This window comes from Epargyreus clarus, unplaced genomic scaffold, assembly GCF_041222505.1.
Source record: "Epargyreus clarus isolate Ecla_fem2 unplaced genomic scaffold, WU_Ecla_fem_2.2 ptg000009l, whole genome shotgun sequence".
Lineage (NCBI taxonomy): Eukaryota > Metazoa > Arthropoda > Insecta > Lepidoptera > Hesperiidae > Epargyreus > Epargyreus clarus.
Window position 1 is genome coordinate 12,340,125 of NW_027332217.1, and position 17,964 is coordinate 12,358,088.

General features: G+C 34.4%; 1 protein-coding gene across 1 annotated transcript in view; it reads right to left on the reverse strand.

The window, feature by feature from the left end:
- LOC140745003 (5'-3' exonuclease PLD3) overlaps positions 1–15,601 on the reverse strand; it is a 65,527-nt gene extending 49,926 nt beyond the window's left edge. Inside the window, exon 1 of the mRNA XM_073076743.1 lies at positions 15,273–15,601. Within this exon, the coding sequence (XP_072932844.1) occupies positions 15,273–15,536 (264 nt within the window). The 5' untranslated portion in view covers positions 15,537–15,601. The remainder of the gene's footprint in view (positions 1–15,272) is intronic.
- Positions 15,602–17,964: the final 2,363 nt, after the last annotated feature.

The following is a 17,964-nucleotide window of genomic DNA, read 5'->3' on the forward strand; positions in this document are numbered from 1 at the left end:
AATTGTTTGTAAACACTGCTCATAAAACGATGTTTGTAGTTGATTCAATAATATTTGCTAAACAAAGAACAATGACTCTTAGAAGCATCATCAAATCAATAAAACCAAACTGTTTTGTTGTCGTTTTCAAATTACTTAACTGTTTCTCTCATGAGCACTGTATTTGCACGAAATTCATCATTAACGAGTCTATTCTTTATTAGCTAATTTTTAGCCCAGTTTAGGTCTAGAACCTTGAACGGATTTGTTCACCAATTTTACCAATCGTTTTTTTACAATAACGTACCTGGCTACCTTGTTAAACAATAATCTTACTTAAGTGTGATTAAAGGTTTCCGCTGGTACCACCGCTGCAAATCTTGTGCAATTAAAAAGAATATTTTTAATTTCTTAAAAAAATTAAAGTAGATGATTAAGTTCTTGTTTGTAAGCACTTCAACCCTAAATTGTCTGTTTCATATAGGTCTTTTTTGAAAAGGAGGGTTTTTGTAATGCTTGGGCATTCTTATTGTTCACTATGACTATTATGAGAATTCCGGTTATGATAACGAAGCTCTATATTGTCATGATCTGTGAATGTAGGTACCTATAGCTTTATACATAAGGTATGTTATTTTGTGTTCATAAAAATATTTATATTTCCAGAGCCATTCCCACCCAAGATAATTCATTTTATAATGTGATTAGAATCGGTTTCGTATTGAAGTATATAGCTGCCAACGACCTGAAACCTCGATAAGTAATAATTTGTTATAGCGACTATACTTAGAATAGGATAGACACATTATACGAGTAGAAGTAAATAGAAAATAGTTATCTGTAGAATGACTAGGTACTTTTATCTTTTCTAAGTTGTTTTATTTATTTAAAATAGTGATGGACTATAATCGCAATATTTTTCTAATAGTTTTTCGCTTATTATATTATTTATTAAATACATCTCACACTACATAAAAACATAAATATAAAAAAGAAACAAAAACATAAACATAAATGGGCTTCTACGTAGCGATAACGGGGTATTAGTCAACATAATTTATCAGTGCCTAAGAGCTTTAAGTGCCTCATGGGTATATTCATAATTTAAGTAGACCCTATGGTCCGTTTACATCATGTCGACCCGACAGTTTTACTGTACGCCGACTAACAGATCTTACTGATCAAATTATAATGACAATCAATTCTTTGATCTTGTATACTGTGAATGACTCCTACTTTTGTCGCTTAATGTGAACGGCAATGTCTGTTAGTCAGCGAAAGGTAAAGCTGTCGGGCCGACATAATGTGAACTGGCACTCAGTTTATATCCAACAAAGTGTTTTACCATAATACACTGTCTGGATAAATTGTATATATGTGAGATAAAAGGATTTTAGCCGAGACGCTCAAAATAAATTGAATTTGTAAGTTTTTACTCATAATGTAAGTAGATACTTAAGAAAATTTGAAAAGGCAGTACGGATAAAACAACCTACTCAATATAGCTGCTAGCTAAACAGCTGCGCTTCGGTACTATAACTTAGTTTGTACTTTTATTTTCGTATGAAATAAACAAGTTGCATTACATGAGAACCTCAACATGACTTGGATTTTTTTCATCGTCTAAACATAATTTTTAGTTTATCATAATATCACATTTACGTTCTCGAAGTAAAATATATTGTGAAGAATTTTAGTTATTTCAGAGGTAAATCCGTTCGTTCGTCGGACTAATAAGATTCTTAAAAATGGGTACCCATATCGTTCTAATAATTTAAATGCAGATATGAGCTAATTAAAGTACTAGAAATCTTTTTTGTTATATCTGTGTACACAAATTTGTAAAATAAATAAATAAAAAATAAAATAATGCGGAAATATGTTACGCATGCGAAGCCGCCGCATTAAACGTTTAGGTACTGAAGGTGGTAGAACCCTTTGTGGTTCGACTCCGGCGGCACCACCGCCACACCTATTTCTACCTAATAACAGCAGTGTTAGGCGCTGCTGTGTTCCGGTTTGAAGGGTGTGGTAAGGGAGACAGACTTTTCCGAGGCGTTCCAGCTTAGTCCTCAGGGGTAGCAGCGCATCTGTGGCTGACCTTAGGTAGGAATATCTAATCTTATCTGGGGTTGATTACAGATGTCCATGGGCGGCAGTAGCCACTTACCATCAGGTGGACTGCAAGCTCGTCTGCTACTCCAATATTATAAAAAAAAAAAAAAAAAGGTACCTACATAACAAATTTGTTACGACCATAACCAACTACTATAAAATGCAAAGTAAACATGTTTGAAACATATAAAAATTATTGCAAATTAGATACTTTCTTTCCTTTAATATTCAACTTTACCGTCATCGTTACGAAATTACGAGTGACACATCTCATATTTTAAATGGCGTTCGACATGTACTCTACTTATCGCGCGGTTTTTATATCTAGCCTGTGGTTAAATTTTTCCACCTTTTCATCTAGAAAAATGTTCAGATAAGACTTCATTTCTAAGCTGCAGTGAAATGCGCAGTGCGGGATTTTTCAATAAACTATTTTTGTTTCATTGTTTATTACAAAAGTCAGCTTTTACCCCATTCGAGTAGACCCAATACTCTAAGCATGGGTATGTTAACTGAGTGCCTATTTTCGGTGGTTTTAGGCGTTGGATCACAAGGTCGTATGCAAAATTGTAAATATTAGTTGAGAAAACGTTGGTTTGTCGCTAGCCGTAGTCATGGGAACGGGTGTAATAACAAAATTAAGCAAATGCCGGCACCATTGGCTCGGCACTAAGCTGATTAAGCCCCCACACGATGTATAAATGAAATGGACTATGCCCGCTAACCCTATGAATTACATTAACCTTTCATACTTTTTATTTTTTGTCGATTCATAATGAAACAAGCCTACGTATTAATTAGCTTGTAAGTGATTAATAGAGTAAATGAAGTGCGTTGTAGGAGTACTAAGTTTAAAATAATATAAGTGTAAAACACTTTTTTGTTTTATAAACACTAATTACTTATTTATTTTAAGACGTAAGTTTATTGTAAAAGCTCGGTGCGTGTATTATACTTATAAATTGAAGGTTAAAATCTAAATACGCGATATACGAGTAGTAGTAGCCATACCATCCAGTTTTCATTTTGATTTTCTTTTATTTTTTTATAGGACACTCATTTTTTTATCGTTTCAATAGCGGCCAAAATAATACACAAAAAAATTCAGTTGTCTATTTCTAGGTATGGTTCAATAGATAGAAATCTGTGACAGACTGACAGAAAACGTTGATTTAGTAATAAGGTCCCGTTATTACTGTTTGGGTATAAAAACGTAGTGTCTTTTTATTCCCTACACTTATAATTATTAGTCATAAATAAAGATATATACTCGTACTACAAAGAGTGATATGATATTTTTTACCGAGGTACAACTAGAGATTTTGTAAATTTCTCTACAATCTGTAAAGAAAGCGTTGGATATTGTATATTCATAGGACATGTTTGTTATAATCTTCCTACAAAACTTTACGTTAACCGCAAAGATTTAATCTGTTTGAATTGTTAAGTAGATGTCAAGCTAAACCGCTATCAAGTGAACAACTTTCAGTAGAATAGCCTTTGAACGCTGCTTCTATTGTGAAACTGTCAACGACAAAATGATAAGCAGTGATAAAGGCATACAGCTCATTGTAAATGATTCAGGCCACAGAGACTGTATCATTCGATACTGTAGGTAAAGCAACTAGTTATAATGCGTTTAATGGTAAGAAGAAAAGTACCTAATTGTCTTTCATTCGATTCAAGATTTTTAAATAAGAACGAAAAATAAGAGATGGATGCGTATAAAAATGTTTCATTAAAATACTCAAGTAAAAAACTTCCGTGAATATAGAGGATTTACTTTGTTTTATTTTACTTTCGGATTTGAATATTTGATATTGAGCTTTGAACAAAACAAGATAATCGTTATAATTTTGCCAATAAATATTTTTCCTCATATATAACTTTTTGTCAACTAACATCAAGCATGTAATATTATCTCTTCTGTGGTTTATTCTCAGAATAACAATATTGTTCTGAGGGTATATTACATTTTATCTAAATACAGCACATGTAACAGTATAAAAAGCTAGATACGTGTTCCGATTGAAAAAGAGAGATTTATGTGTCATATGCCAAACGGCTATCGTCGATTCAATCTACGATTCAATCGGTCTGTTGACAGAGTGTCACGAGAGGCAGGGCTTGTATCGCGTGCCGGAGTTCAATACGACAACACGAGGAAGCCACGTGCGAGCCACAGGTGAAAATTCTATTCTATTGGCTTTGTGAAAGATTAAATACGCCCGTTTACCAATCGTATTGAACATTTCTTCTTATAACAAGATTTTTGACAATGTTCGCTGTATTCACACAAGACCTTTCCATTCAACGTAGTAGGTACCCCTAAGTATGAAGTGGGTCCCTTTGACTCCAAAGGCAAATGTAAACGCTGCTAATTAAAAGGTATGGGAAAGGGAACATACTTATACAAGGTATACCTAATAAGCCTTGACCGGTAGGAACTCGTCTTTTCCTGACAGGTAAGACTGAATCTTACTCGTATCTTGCGTTGTTTACAGATATAGGTAGCAATGGCACTTGTCGGTTAAATTGCATACTCGTCCAAAATAATAGTCTGTCAATGTGCCGTTTGGCGAAAATTAGTATTTTAGCGTCAGCCACCCTCCGCATTGTCCTGTCCCCGTATTTCTCCGTAGTTTATCAGCCTGCATTCTGTTAAACTGCATACCCATAAAAAAATATTGTCTGTTAATTTATCGTTTGACGAAAATTAGTGTTAAGAGTTTGCGTCAACTACTCTTCGCATTATTTTATCCCCGTATTTTCCCCTAGTTTATCAACTTCCATTAAAAATCCCACGCCGTTTACTGTCGTAAAAATATAACTGCTAAAATCAGACATTATGTTTCAGCGTTGTGTGGGATTTTACAGGCTACGCTCTACCGCGGAAAATGTTCTTCCAGCCTCAACGACCCTATGTTATGAGTGTCATGACATAGAGTCATCGTACATAACTTATAAAATACCTGCATCATACAAAACATGCTATATTGAATGCTAGATGAAGAGTAACATTTTAGTTCACAATGTTAAGTGAAAACTAGGCCATAAATATATTCAAAATAACAAAATTAATGATATCGTATTTTATTAAGTCATTTTGCCAAGGAAATAATGATGTTACCTATAAACATTTTTATTCCAACTGGAAGTCTAGCGTGGAAATCAAATTATTGACTAGGACTTTCTCAATTGCTTCCACGTTCATTATTTATGAATTGTGTAATGCCAGTAATACAATGTCGCCCATCGACAAGTGACCGCCCGAAATATTCTGAATATTCATGAAAAATGATGGAAAATAAACTTCAAAAGGGGGGGTCTATCTTTAATATTTTTGAAGTTATTCAATTTTTTACTTTTTAAGTAGCGTTTGTGACCTTGGTTTACATTTTTTACCATATCTCCTACGTTTTTGGCTCGATTTGGATTTTGTTTATTGTTTCTAAAAGCTGATGAGTTACTTTAACGGATTTAGTAACATTTCTTTCAAAACTTTATAGACTATGAAAAAAAAGGGACGTTTAGCCTTTTTTTTTCAAAAAAAATATGTTGATTTTTTTTTTAAATCAAGTGGAACTCCATAAAATGTCCCCATAAGAGTACTTTTATAACCATTATTTATAATTTACTACATAACAGCTACAAATTCACAAAACATTATTAATACCTATCTATTAAAAAAAATTAAGAAATAACTTCTTGAACATTTGGCATGATTCAAATAAAAACGGTTCCTAGAAACAGTTTTTTAACAATGGGTCCACACCACGTGCGCATTGTTGTCGACTTATCGGCTAGCGTTACTTCATTTAGTTGCTTGTTAACTGTTCCTGTGACGCTACGTATTTTTTTATTTGTGCCCTATTTAATTTAGTGAAGAAAAGTTAATTTTAAGCTATTGCATAGCTTTTATCGCGGGCTTTAATTTTGGCTTATAATCCGTTCGGAAATCTTAAAATTGTGTGAAGTACATTTTATATTCCCATTATAAAATTCAAAATTATATTCCCACATTATCCAAATAGTATGTTCTATCAACATAAGCTATATTGAATTCTGGATTAATAAAATAACGTAAAAGAATGTTTGTAATTTTTAAACGTATAATTACAACTGACAGACTTGACAGTACAAAATCAAAACGCCATTATGATTTTTGGCGCCATTTTTGTTTGTTTGATAAAAAATGCTATGCAATAGCTTTACCGCGGCAGTCTCCGAGTGCCACACGTATTTTTTTATCTCTACAATGGTTCGATTGTGTGATCTACAGCCATCTCATGTGGCAGATATGCATTTTATTTACGGTGTTTGTAATGGGAATGCACGCGCAGCTGTCAAAGAGTACAGACGACGCTATCCAGATAGACCAGCACTTGGGTACAGATCTTTCATTGCCGTACATCGTAATTTTTGCGAAAGAGGATTATTTCCACAACAAAATGAGCCCGGCGTGATTATTGATGTAGGCGTGGAAGAGGAAGTGTTACGTTTAATACGCGCTAACCCTATGCTAAGCATTCGTCTCCTATCGATAAGAGTCGGTATACCGAGAGTAAGAATATGGAGAATTCTCAAAAAAGAAGGCCTGCACCCTTATCATTTCCGACGAGCACAACGTTTGGAAGGTATCGATTACGGTCCGAGATCTGTTTTTTGTAATTGGATACTTGCACAGCAAAGAACTTACATCAATTTTATGAGGAAGATTTTGTGGACAGATGAGGCCACTTTCACAAGGGCGGGTATAACAAATCACCGCAACCTCCACGTATGGGCCACTGAAAATCCACATGCCATTCGGGAAACCACTTTCCAGTCACAGTTTTCCATAAATGTATGGGCTGGAATGATAGACGATCACCTAATTGGCCCATTCGTATTACCAAACAGGCTGGATCAACACGCGTATTTGGATTTTTAAAAAAATACGTTACCAATGCTTTTGGAGGATGTACCGCTGGAAACAAGAAGGCGGATGCAGCTGCAATTAGATGGAGCTCCAGCACACTTTGCGCGTCTAGTTCGTAGTTATTTAAATGAAAATTATCCGCGGTGGATTGGCCGAGGAGGTCCCATTGCTTGGCCGCCGCGATCTCCCGACCTTACGCCCCTAGATTTTTATCTTTGGGGCTACATGAAACAGAAAGTTTATGCCATGCCCATTGAAAACCGCGAGCAATTATCAACCAGAATTTTTGCTGCTGCTGCGGAAATAAAAGAAAAACGTGCAGAATTGCGTCGTACTACCACAAGTGTAGCCATAAGGGCTTTAGTTTGTTTACAGGAGGGTGGGGGACATTTTGAACATCTAATCAACTAACATTCTTATTTTTTTATGTTCGTGTGTTTTTTTATGTTTATGTTATAAAGATATTTTTATTGATTGATTGTTTTTAATTATCATCCTCATAATTATTTTAAGCTTTTAGTACTCACTGCTAAGAGCAGGGATATTAAATTGACTTTCCTATTTTTTTCGTAAATTTTACTATTGACAGTAAACTGACAATAAACTCTAATAGTTTAGTAGATTATAAATAATTATTTAAAAAGTGCTATTATGGGGACATTTTTTGGAATTACACTTGATTTTCAAAAAAAAACAACATATTTTTTTTGAAAAAAAAAGGCTAAACGTCCCTTTTTTTTTCATAGTCTATAAAGTTTTGAAAGAAATGTTACTAAATCAGTTAAAGTAACTCATCAGCTTTTAGAAACAATAAACAAAATCCAAATCGAGCAAAAAACGTAGGAGATATGGTAAAAAATGTAAACCAAGGTCACAAACGCTACTTAAAAAGTAAAAAATTGAATAACTTCAAAAATATTAAAGATAGACCCCCCCTTTTGAAGTTTATTTTCCATCATTTTTCATGAATATTCAGAAAATTTCGGGCGGTCACTTGCCGATGGGCCACACTGTATATTGCCATACTATTTTATGTTTTATGAGAATTGTAACGGAGGGAACGCAGCAAATTTTATGATACTTAGACCTTTACTTTAATGACTTGTGTTTCTGTATGGATCTTTAAAATTACGTTACAATTACAACTACTTACTTATTTAAAATATACGAAGGAACTGTAACGAAATCCAAAACCTCAATCTGGACATCTACGGTTTGAAAAAACGTCCGCGGGCAGCAGAAACGATTCTGCCATAAAGACACAATATAGGACATATGCCCAGAGTATTGGATCTCACGGGGGCCCTGAAAGGGCACCCTCCGTTTTTTCACTAAATAATTCTATTGACATTATTTTTGGTAGTTTCGCTTCTTATTACAACTTTTTACTTTAACAATAACTAAAATATAGTACCTTTTTAGTTTCTTAATTACGAGTTCCCTAAGAAAGTTTTATAAATTACGTTCATATTGAAATTTCTTCTTAAAAGTTCTTCAACCACTTACTATTAGGCAGACTGCACTTTTGAAATACTCTACCTATAGGTTCTGTGTTACATAATTGGGAAATGTTTCCACCGTTTTCACTAGGTATTACATAAAAGAAGGCGAGCCATATTTAACTGCAGCCAACGTCACCTGGGATATTATATAAAGGTTTTCAAACGCCTACCTGTTTTAAAATTAGGAATAGAGTTATCCAAGTCCTTCCAACGTATAGATATTGTATAAGTTTAATGCAAACGTACTGTTTATTAAACGTCTTTTGACTTTTGAGTATCATTACTAAATCGAATTCAGTTGCCTACTCGTATTATAACTAATTCGATCTCAGTACCTATTTAATTTGATTAGGTTCTAGTTTAGAGGATTAAGAATATGTTTACATATTTTCTATAAACAGCAATATATAGATTAATATTTTGTTGTTAGACTAAACATATGTAAGTAAATATATGTATAATCAAATCCATAAATATGGCCACACTGGGAATCGAACTAGTTAATAGCGTTAGTAGGCAATGTGTTACTCGTGCGCTATAGTATTTCACAGTTAAGTCGAAATCGATTCTTTTATAGCCTTTTATTAGCGATAAGCCGCAGTAAAGCACTACCCATATTGTGTTTCAACGGAAACAATTATAATTCCACGTTTTGATGGAAACAATTTTTCCTAATAACAAAGAGAGTTAATAAATAGGGCTATAATGCAGACAATGTTAATATTTCATACAAAACTTTCATTTTACTTCACACTGCCATTTCAGATTATTTAACGTTTGACATCTATCGCAATATGACATATACCTATGTTATTATTATTACCAATTCATAAAAAGTTTTAAATGACACTTTTTCTCTCCATATCTGGTCTATTACTAATATTACTTTAGATATCAAGTCTACTGTCGTGTATGGTAGGTATTCCATCACTAACAACAAAAAAAACGCAAAAATTATACAAGGAAAATCGTTTATGCTGATTCTTGACGATGCTAATAAGGTGAATGAGATAAAATTATTAAAATCGTGTATTGTCATCGATTCTTCATAAGTTTTCAAAATTTTAAATAAATCGTACCGTTCAAAGTGGGTAAAAATCGAGTTCAAAGATTCCGTTACATACATACATATATACAGGTCAAGCTAATAAAAGCGTGGTAAAAAAAAAGAAAAGCCTAACTCAAAATTTCTTTGTTAAGGGAAAGTCCCAAAGCAGTGGCCTCCCGTGGAATAAGTTGGCAAAACGAAAGGCTCCTGTTCTAATATTTATAACTCTGTTTTTCTATTTGTCGGAAAAAAAACGTCCTTCTAATTAAATATTTTTTCTTGTCTATATTAAAGAATCTGTGCAAATGTAATGTACTCTTTACATTAAAAACTGACTAACGTTCCTCCTTCAAATCAAAACCCAGCAACGCTACATCGCGGTTCAATACAATCATTAATTAATTGCCATTGTTCTACCTCTGAAGAATTGATATTCTATTAAAATTGTATTCATTACCAGTCCCACTCCCTCGCAATTGAGAATGATCTATTAGCTACTATTGCAGTTGTATAGAACATGATTATAGTGTAAGTACACTCGTACATAAAATGTTGATATTTTAAATGTTACATTTTTAGGTTTCGGTACCTTTTTTTTGTTTACGAGGAGGAAACCTTCAAAAAGTACCCAACCACGTGGGAGCGACGCCAGGTTATGTGGGATTTTTACCGCACTAAAATCCCCCCGGTGGCCGTCCTCGGCGCTTGGTGGAGAACTCCGGGATCTCCGATGGAACACAACCGGAGTCCTCCGAGTGCGATGCTCCAATAGAGCTTCTTCCGTGGGGAAGCAGTTTACGCTCCTCCCACACACCTAGTGTTTACAACGGTAAGCGGCCACACACACCATCGTCCTTCCCGGGGTTACTTGCTGGACGGTTCGAGCTCCCACTCTTGCCGCCTGCAATCCCGCAAGCCCCCTTTTAGTCGCCTCATACGACAGGCAGAGGATACCGTAGCCCTATTCTAGTCCCGAGACTACAGGGACAAGGTTTCGGTAAATAACGGGTAAAAACGGAACCCAATTAGGTACTAAGCCTCCTCTGTCTGTCCGTCTGTCACAAGGCCAGTCTCATGAACGGTTAAAATGCAATGTTAAAGAAATAATGATAGGTTTTGCGTTTTAAATGAAAAATCTATAAAAGGCATAAATATGGGGGCTTTATTTCTTTAATTATTACTTATGTAAAATTCTAAAATGATTATTACTGTCATCTTTCTAAATATAAACAAGAAATGTACGTACGAAGTTTAAATAACTTAGACTTTTAAATAGTGCACTTCTACCGTCCCTGACCTGGCTCTATAAAAGGGCAATTTATAGTCTGCGATATGATTATAAATATCAACTTGATATCAGGCAATAATACATTTTAATTAAGGATATATTAAGCTTAAATGGTCAACGTATGCAATATTTAATGTATTTAATAATTAATTAGTATACTGAAGTACTATAAAATATATCATATACTTAGTCTGGGTTTAATATCGACTGTATTTTGTATCATCGCTCTGAAAATTTGTGGAATGAACTAATTAAGCCGTTTGTGTAAGCCTGTATCACAATTACTCAACATTTCGTTTTATCTAACTTTTTTAATAAACATTACAGTATCTTTACTTCATATAATACTATATAATAGATTTATTTACATCAAAAAATATCTGTAAAGAAACTTGCTTTTATTTTTACCGATTGCAGGATAAATTGTTTGTTCGTAGCTACGTGCTACGGATCTGCTACAACCTCGTAGCCAGGCTACGCCGTAGCGAGACCTTTGGGCGATAGGGTCGTAAAACTAGGCCACTTAAAATATCAGTAATTTGATAGAGCGCTAGTGTGCTTAGTCTACGGTTAAAGGTTACATGTCCCACTTTTCCAACATTTCATTTTAGATTCTATCGATATACTTTTAAATTATAGAATTGTGAGAATAAAGACCAATCATATTTTCCCACTTCTATGCTCACGAGGTAAATGGCATTTATTCGAAATAATAATAAATATAGTTTCAGCCGTAGTTTCAAGTTTAGTATCAGATGTTTTATTTTACTCAGATATCTGTTTTATCCGAAATCAAACGCATGCAGAGATCACGGCATGGCAGGAGGATGACCTTTACCCACCAGGTCTACGTAAGAATTATTCTATAGAAATAAAATAATATTGTGCTATGTTACACTGTTAAACTTTCTTTTTTATATAAAATATTTTATTAGTACAACCCTTATACAGATATTAATTACGATAAAGCTTCATTATTACTTTTCCTTGAAAAGCAATTTTCATTCCGACAAAATGATTTTATCAACGAACAAAGATATTTTTTTAAATAATTAATTGACATTAAATGACTGATCGTTTTTATACGAATACCATATACAACCCTTGAACGTGTTAAATTACTTTAATAAAACTGTTTTAACACAGCTTTTGACAATGAAAATTTTTTTTTTATAATATGGGAGTAGCAGGCGAGCATGCAGTCTACTTGATGGTAAGTGGCTACTGCCGCCCATGGACATCTGTAATCGACCCCAGATAGGATTAGATATTCCTACCAGAGATCGTTCACAGGTGCACCACTACTTCTGAGGACTGAGCTGCAACGCCTCGGAAAAATATATCTCTCTTACCACACCCTTCAAACCAGAACACAGCAGTGCTTAACACTGCTCGTATGAGGCAGAAAAAGGTGTGTCGATGGTGCCGCCGGAGTCGAACCACAAAGGGTTCTACCGCTCTCAAATTGACATTATTCGGGAATACTAAATAAGTATATAACATTGTGAAGCCACTGGAACGTAAAAGTCTTTGTTAATTCTAGAAACTTTGTTTTCAGACAAATCCGCGCACAGTTTTTTTGGCGAATGAGATTAAATGAGATCAAACTCATTTAATCTCATTCGCCAAAAAAAATTCAATGGTCCTAATAAAAAACAATCTCTGCAAGGACTATGAATAATATAATAAATTATCTATTAGACTACCTACTACCATTAAAACTTCGAGGTATCTCTAAAATGAAACAGGAACATTGCCAACCTATAGCTTCTTAGAATACACTTTCGTGACCAACCTGCGCTATTACGTACTGTTCGATGAATGTTCAAACTTTAGGAACCTGACTCATGCGTCAATTTGCATTGGCGCGTTCCAGATTAAATTTCTATTAGCTCGAAACGGGCGTCATCCCCGAAAACACCCAGAAAACCCGCCAATAATACGTGAATAATTGGAACGAGGTCACACGGCTACGAAACGTATGCAGCGCTCGCGATGTCTTTCTTTACGTGTAAAATCAATATAGCGGTAACAGCACCGCGACACGCCACACTAAAATAATATTAAAAAAGATCACAAAACAATACAACAGTGCGTTTACCTCAAGTCGGAACAGCTTGCAAAAATTTCAGCACCTCCTCCGCTACAGACACTCCGTAAGTTGATGCGTTGGAATGCCACGACTATTATCGTATATTACCGATAGACAATGGAGTTGAACTGCACATGCCTCGCGCGCTTATGCATCTTTTACACTGAAGACAAGGACGTGAGCTGTCAGTCGTAAAAAGTTCGATGAATTGGCACTGGACACTGACCTTTCATAATAGCCAAGCGAGAATTTCGAACTCCTATTAGCCCGCATTCAAATCCGAAGTGTTCCGCACTAATTCTAGAAGTGTGCGTGTATACTTATAACGACTTTAGGGCTCTTACACAAAACTGCGATGCGAATTCGCAACGCAGAAAATTGCGACACGAATTGCTGCGATGCGATATCGTGCGGCATAGCGTCTCCCAGGGTGACCATTCTTTCGACAACCATCAACCGTACGGAACATATTTTCGTATTGATCGTAAAAAGAAGTGTGCACTTTTGTTATTACTTAAGAGATACAGGAAAGAGTAACAAAGAAAATTTTTGGGTTTATCCATTTATCATATATCGTTTATTTTATATTTAGTTTCTAAAAGAACAAGGCGCTCCTCAATCAGTAATATAAAAAAGACAACGACGTACTTTGTCATTTTTTTACATTAAAGTATACGTCTTCCCACCCAACAAATACAGGTATGTACGTCTTACCCACACGCTGTCTCAGAACGAACTAAAAATGGTGTCAACAAGTGTGACGAAACATCGCAGGAATGTGCGATGCGAATTAATGCGCAAGTTCTTGCGATGCGTCGAGGGAGCTCGCAGATTTTTACGTTGCGACGTCGCATCGCAGTTTTGTGTACGAGCCCTTATACTTACCTTTGTATGCGTAACCTTTTATATGCTGAGAGAAAACCCCGCATTAGGATAGTAAACTTTTCGTAATGCGTCACTACTCACGACACAAAGAATTTCTAACGAAGACTAATTAGAAAAGTTTTGTCGTAAGAGTATTTGGACAAAAGTTACTATGTTTGTTCCCTGTCGTATCACCGAAAGAGATGTCAATATCCCAATTATGTGTCGCCTCAGACACGTCATGTCCCCTGTCTACTCTAGTCTATAAACTAAGCAATATCAGTACAAGTTAGAAGTTACTCTCTAGATTGGATTGCGGGACATCTAATGAAACTTCGTGGTTTGTTGATGAAGTTCATGAAGAGGGTCAGTCACATCCACCGCCACATGCAATAAACGTGATGTAGGTATCTTGATCTTATTAACTAAGGTAAATTAAGGATTTAATGTAACGAAATTGGTTTTTCCTATCTATATGTTATTTAATATGTTTCCTATACAAAAGATGATTTTTAATTTTTTAGTTGATTGTTGTGGTCGATTTAACTATAACTAAATTTTGTCTCTACATAATTTATAGGCTATTAATTACCATTCATATTAAAATAAGAGCTTTATCTCTAATAATGCAGCCTACACATGCTGTAAGTTTCTTTTATTTTTTAAAGTGAAAATGTAAATGGTTATTGTTAAGTATTTTTCTTAATTAATCCCTTACAAAAGACGATGATGAACTCATTAGAATATCTGAAATTGTTATGCAAAACGGTTATTATCAACAGACAAGGGAAGCGAGTAAATTAACTTTTAGAATAATTTACATTTCAATTGGGTTACTTAAAAGTTTTATAAGTTATACTTCTATAAGTACTTTGTATTCTATAAGTTATAATACAATTAATAATCCAATTACAATAAATAAAATTATTTTTTGAAATAAAAGCCTTACAAAAACAATCATTTTCTTTATCATTGGTTTTGATACTAAACAATATCATTTAAGTTTTAAATAACATTATATATTGTTTAAGTAGATTTTTACATGTTTTATATGTACAATAGCTTGTTTATAATTCTTATTTAACTCACCGCATTTTGTTTTTACAAATTTTATTAATTAATGATATTAATAATTATCGATAAAAACCCGGACCAGTTTAAGGCACTAAAATATATTTTATCTTATTAAATGACACATATAAAAATTACATCATAATATTTAAGTGAAATTCCAGTAAAAAAAATCAGAGCAAAAAAGATTTCTTCAGTATACTTTGAATAAATAATAGATAGACCGAGTTTAGACTATATGTTCATAGTTTTTTTTATTTAACTTACCGCCGAGAAATGGTATAGCCTTTCAAATAAAAAAAATGCAAATAAAAACACATCATACATAAATACATACACCTAAAACTTATCTTTTTTAAATCAGTTAATAAAATAATAAAAATATATCTCACCGATAATCCTGGATTGCACCCAGAAGTGATGGAGTTTTTCCTGAACTTAGGAACACAGACTTGCATCGAGCTTTTTCCTTTAGGAGGGCCAGCGCACCCATATTCATCGCTCCTGTTATTTCTCGTTAAGTTTATGTTGTTCGTATTGTTGACCTTTACGAGAATATTGCAAGTCTGCGACGCGATTTGGAAAAGACCCTCTTCCAAGTTCCTCTTGTTGTGGTACTGTCGATTAAAATGTAAATAGTCCCATAATGAGGGCATTTTATGTTACGGATCGCGTGCGTTAAGTTTCGAAGTTATTTTTTGTGGCGCGGACGCGTGCGAGCGCTCTCCTCTACAGTTTACTTGTGAGCGCTGCATGCATACCCGAACGCGGACTTGCGCGTTAAACTTTAGTACGTAGCTACATAATATTTGTAGAAAGTCTACATCGAAAAAATACGTCGTCTACACACAGTTTCAGCCGTCTTCAACTATGTTTTCCTCATTAGTCAGCTAATGGAACAGTCATAAAAATGAGTTCATTTAAATGCACGATTAAACAATATCCGTGCCACGTCGTGCCAGCTTCGTGACACTAATGTTTGTAACATTTATGCTTAAAGCTTTTCTTTTATTAAGCAAAAGGTGGTTATATAAATAATACATGCTCCATTTATTACATTTGATAAGTAATTATTGAAAGTGACCCTCAAAATCTGATGATTTTTTCCACTTGGAAATTTTGTCGTACGTTAGTAAAATATATTTTGGAGATCATAATTTACTTAAATTATAGATGTAGGTACAACATAATGATTTACGAGTGGGTATAGAGAAAATTACATCGAATTTAAAAATAATATCACTTTGTTCTATGTTCTAGGACAAAAAAGCGCGTAGACCGGTTTTTCCAATGTTGTTAAGTATTTACTACTCTATTGCTTGAACTCAGTATCTAAGTAGGTACTCGTATTTCACATTAAACCTAGCACTAATAGGATCTGTAATAAATCAAACTATACTATACGTGATGAAGTACTGTATTCTAACGTAATTCTCAGAAGTCTGGGAATTTATTTGCTATTAATTCTCATATCTTAGTCTTAGTTTAAAAATAAATAGGTAGGCACTTAGAGCCACTCCTACTTGTTTCCAATGAAACTTTTGTCTTTCATATTACATTTAATTTTAGTATTTTACCGTCCCTTTCAAAGTTTGACTCTACGGCATATTATATTTAAATTAATGATGTTTTTATGGTAGGAACACGATTATGACCACCCGCGGGTCGCTTACGGTACGATTGCCGTACCGATGCCACACATAAAGTTTTAATTTTGTTCTGGTTTTAGGTTTGTATAATCAATTTTGTATGTGTTTGTCCCATGTCGTTAAAAATCTAGTGTGATTAGTCCAAGACATCTAGTCAGGTCGAACCCCCAAAGTGGCGCTTGCATTTGCGTGAGCGACAGGAGGTGCGGCACCATAAAGTCGGTTCGTTGACGGGTGGAACCTCCTAAAGCGGATTTCCTTGTTATTACCATTAGTCTCTTCCATCCCTCAAATCACAGGCGTTATTTTCCGAGTATCAGAGTACCTAAGCTTATCTTGTAAGCAATTATTGTGGCTCGTGTAACTTGGTCAATAATTAAATCATTATTATCCCACTGCCAGGCACGAGTCTCCTTCAAAATGAGAAGGGCTTAGATCATAGTCTATTATGCTAACCAAGAAGATACAGATTGGTAGACTTTACAAATCTTTAACAAATATTTTTCTAGAATTTTCACTCATGTAGATTTAGGTACTCGAGATGTTAAAACTTTACGTTAATTATTTAATTACCTTCCTACCTTCTACCTTTCTACCTTAAATAATTAATTTCACATAAACTCTTATATTAAAAATAAAACCAAACCTGGGATTTGAACCCTAAACCCCCAACTTGACAAGCTCAAGTTCACACTTATAACAATAGCTGATTTCTTTTAGCTGTAACTACTCGTATGAGGTAGTCATATTCACGTGGGTTCTACCTATAAAATGTTTTCTGCCGCTACAGGTTAAATAAGTGAAACCAATAATAATGTATTCTCATTCCTTTTTAGACAAATATATGACTCGCTAATGTATAAAATAAATTTAAATTCTACGTGGTCAGTGTCGGTATTAATATTGCATTTGCTAGAGTACACAACACAGACGGTTTTACGAGCGTTTCTACTATTAACTCCCTAGACAGTAGGTAACCAGTCTGGCACGAAGCTCGTTAAGTTAATAATTCAAGAAAAATACATATTTGAGAGGTGAAATGCCAGTGGTCCTATAGGTCCAGAAACCTTGAGGTGTGCTCGTATAAACTGAATACTTTAAGTCCATTACATTACAAGGGCCCTTGTTTATTTTGTGTCAGCAAACTAAACACGAATCAACACCCTTTAGCCTCATTTTTGGTAGAATGGGTTGTTTTTGTTAAACAGTAGGTACTCTAGTGAGTACACAGTAAAATTAAATAAGGTACTTAAAAGTACTGAGATAAACGACACAGTAGGTACGCTACTATAAATACAGTAGATAAATTATGTTTGCAGCTTTCTGGTATGTGTTATATTTTGTTAAAAGCATATGCTTTGAGTATCTAGAATGTGTTGTGCCTTACATTTTTCAAACCTCAACACTACTAATCTACGCTCAAGACAGCTACATT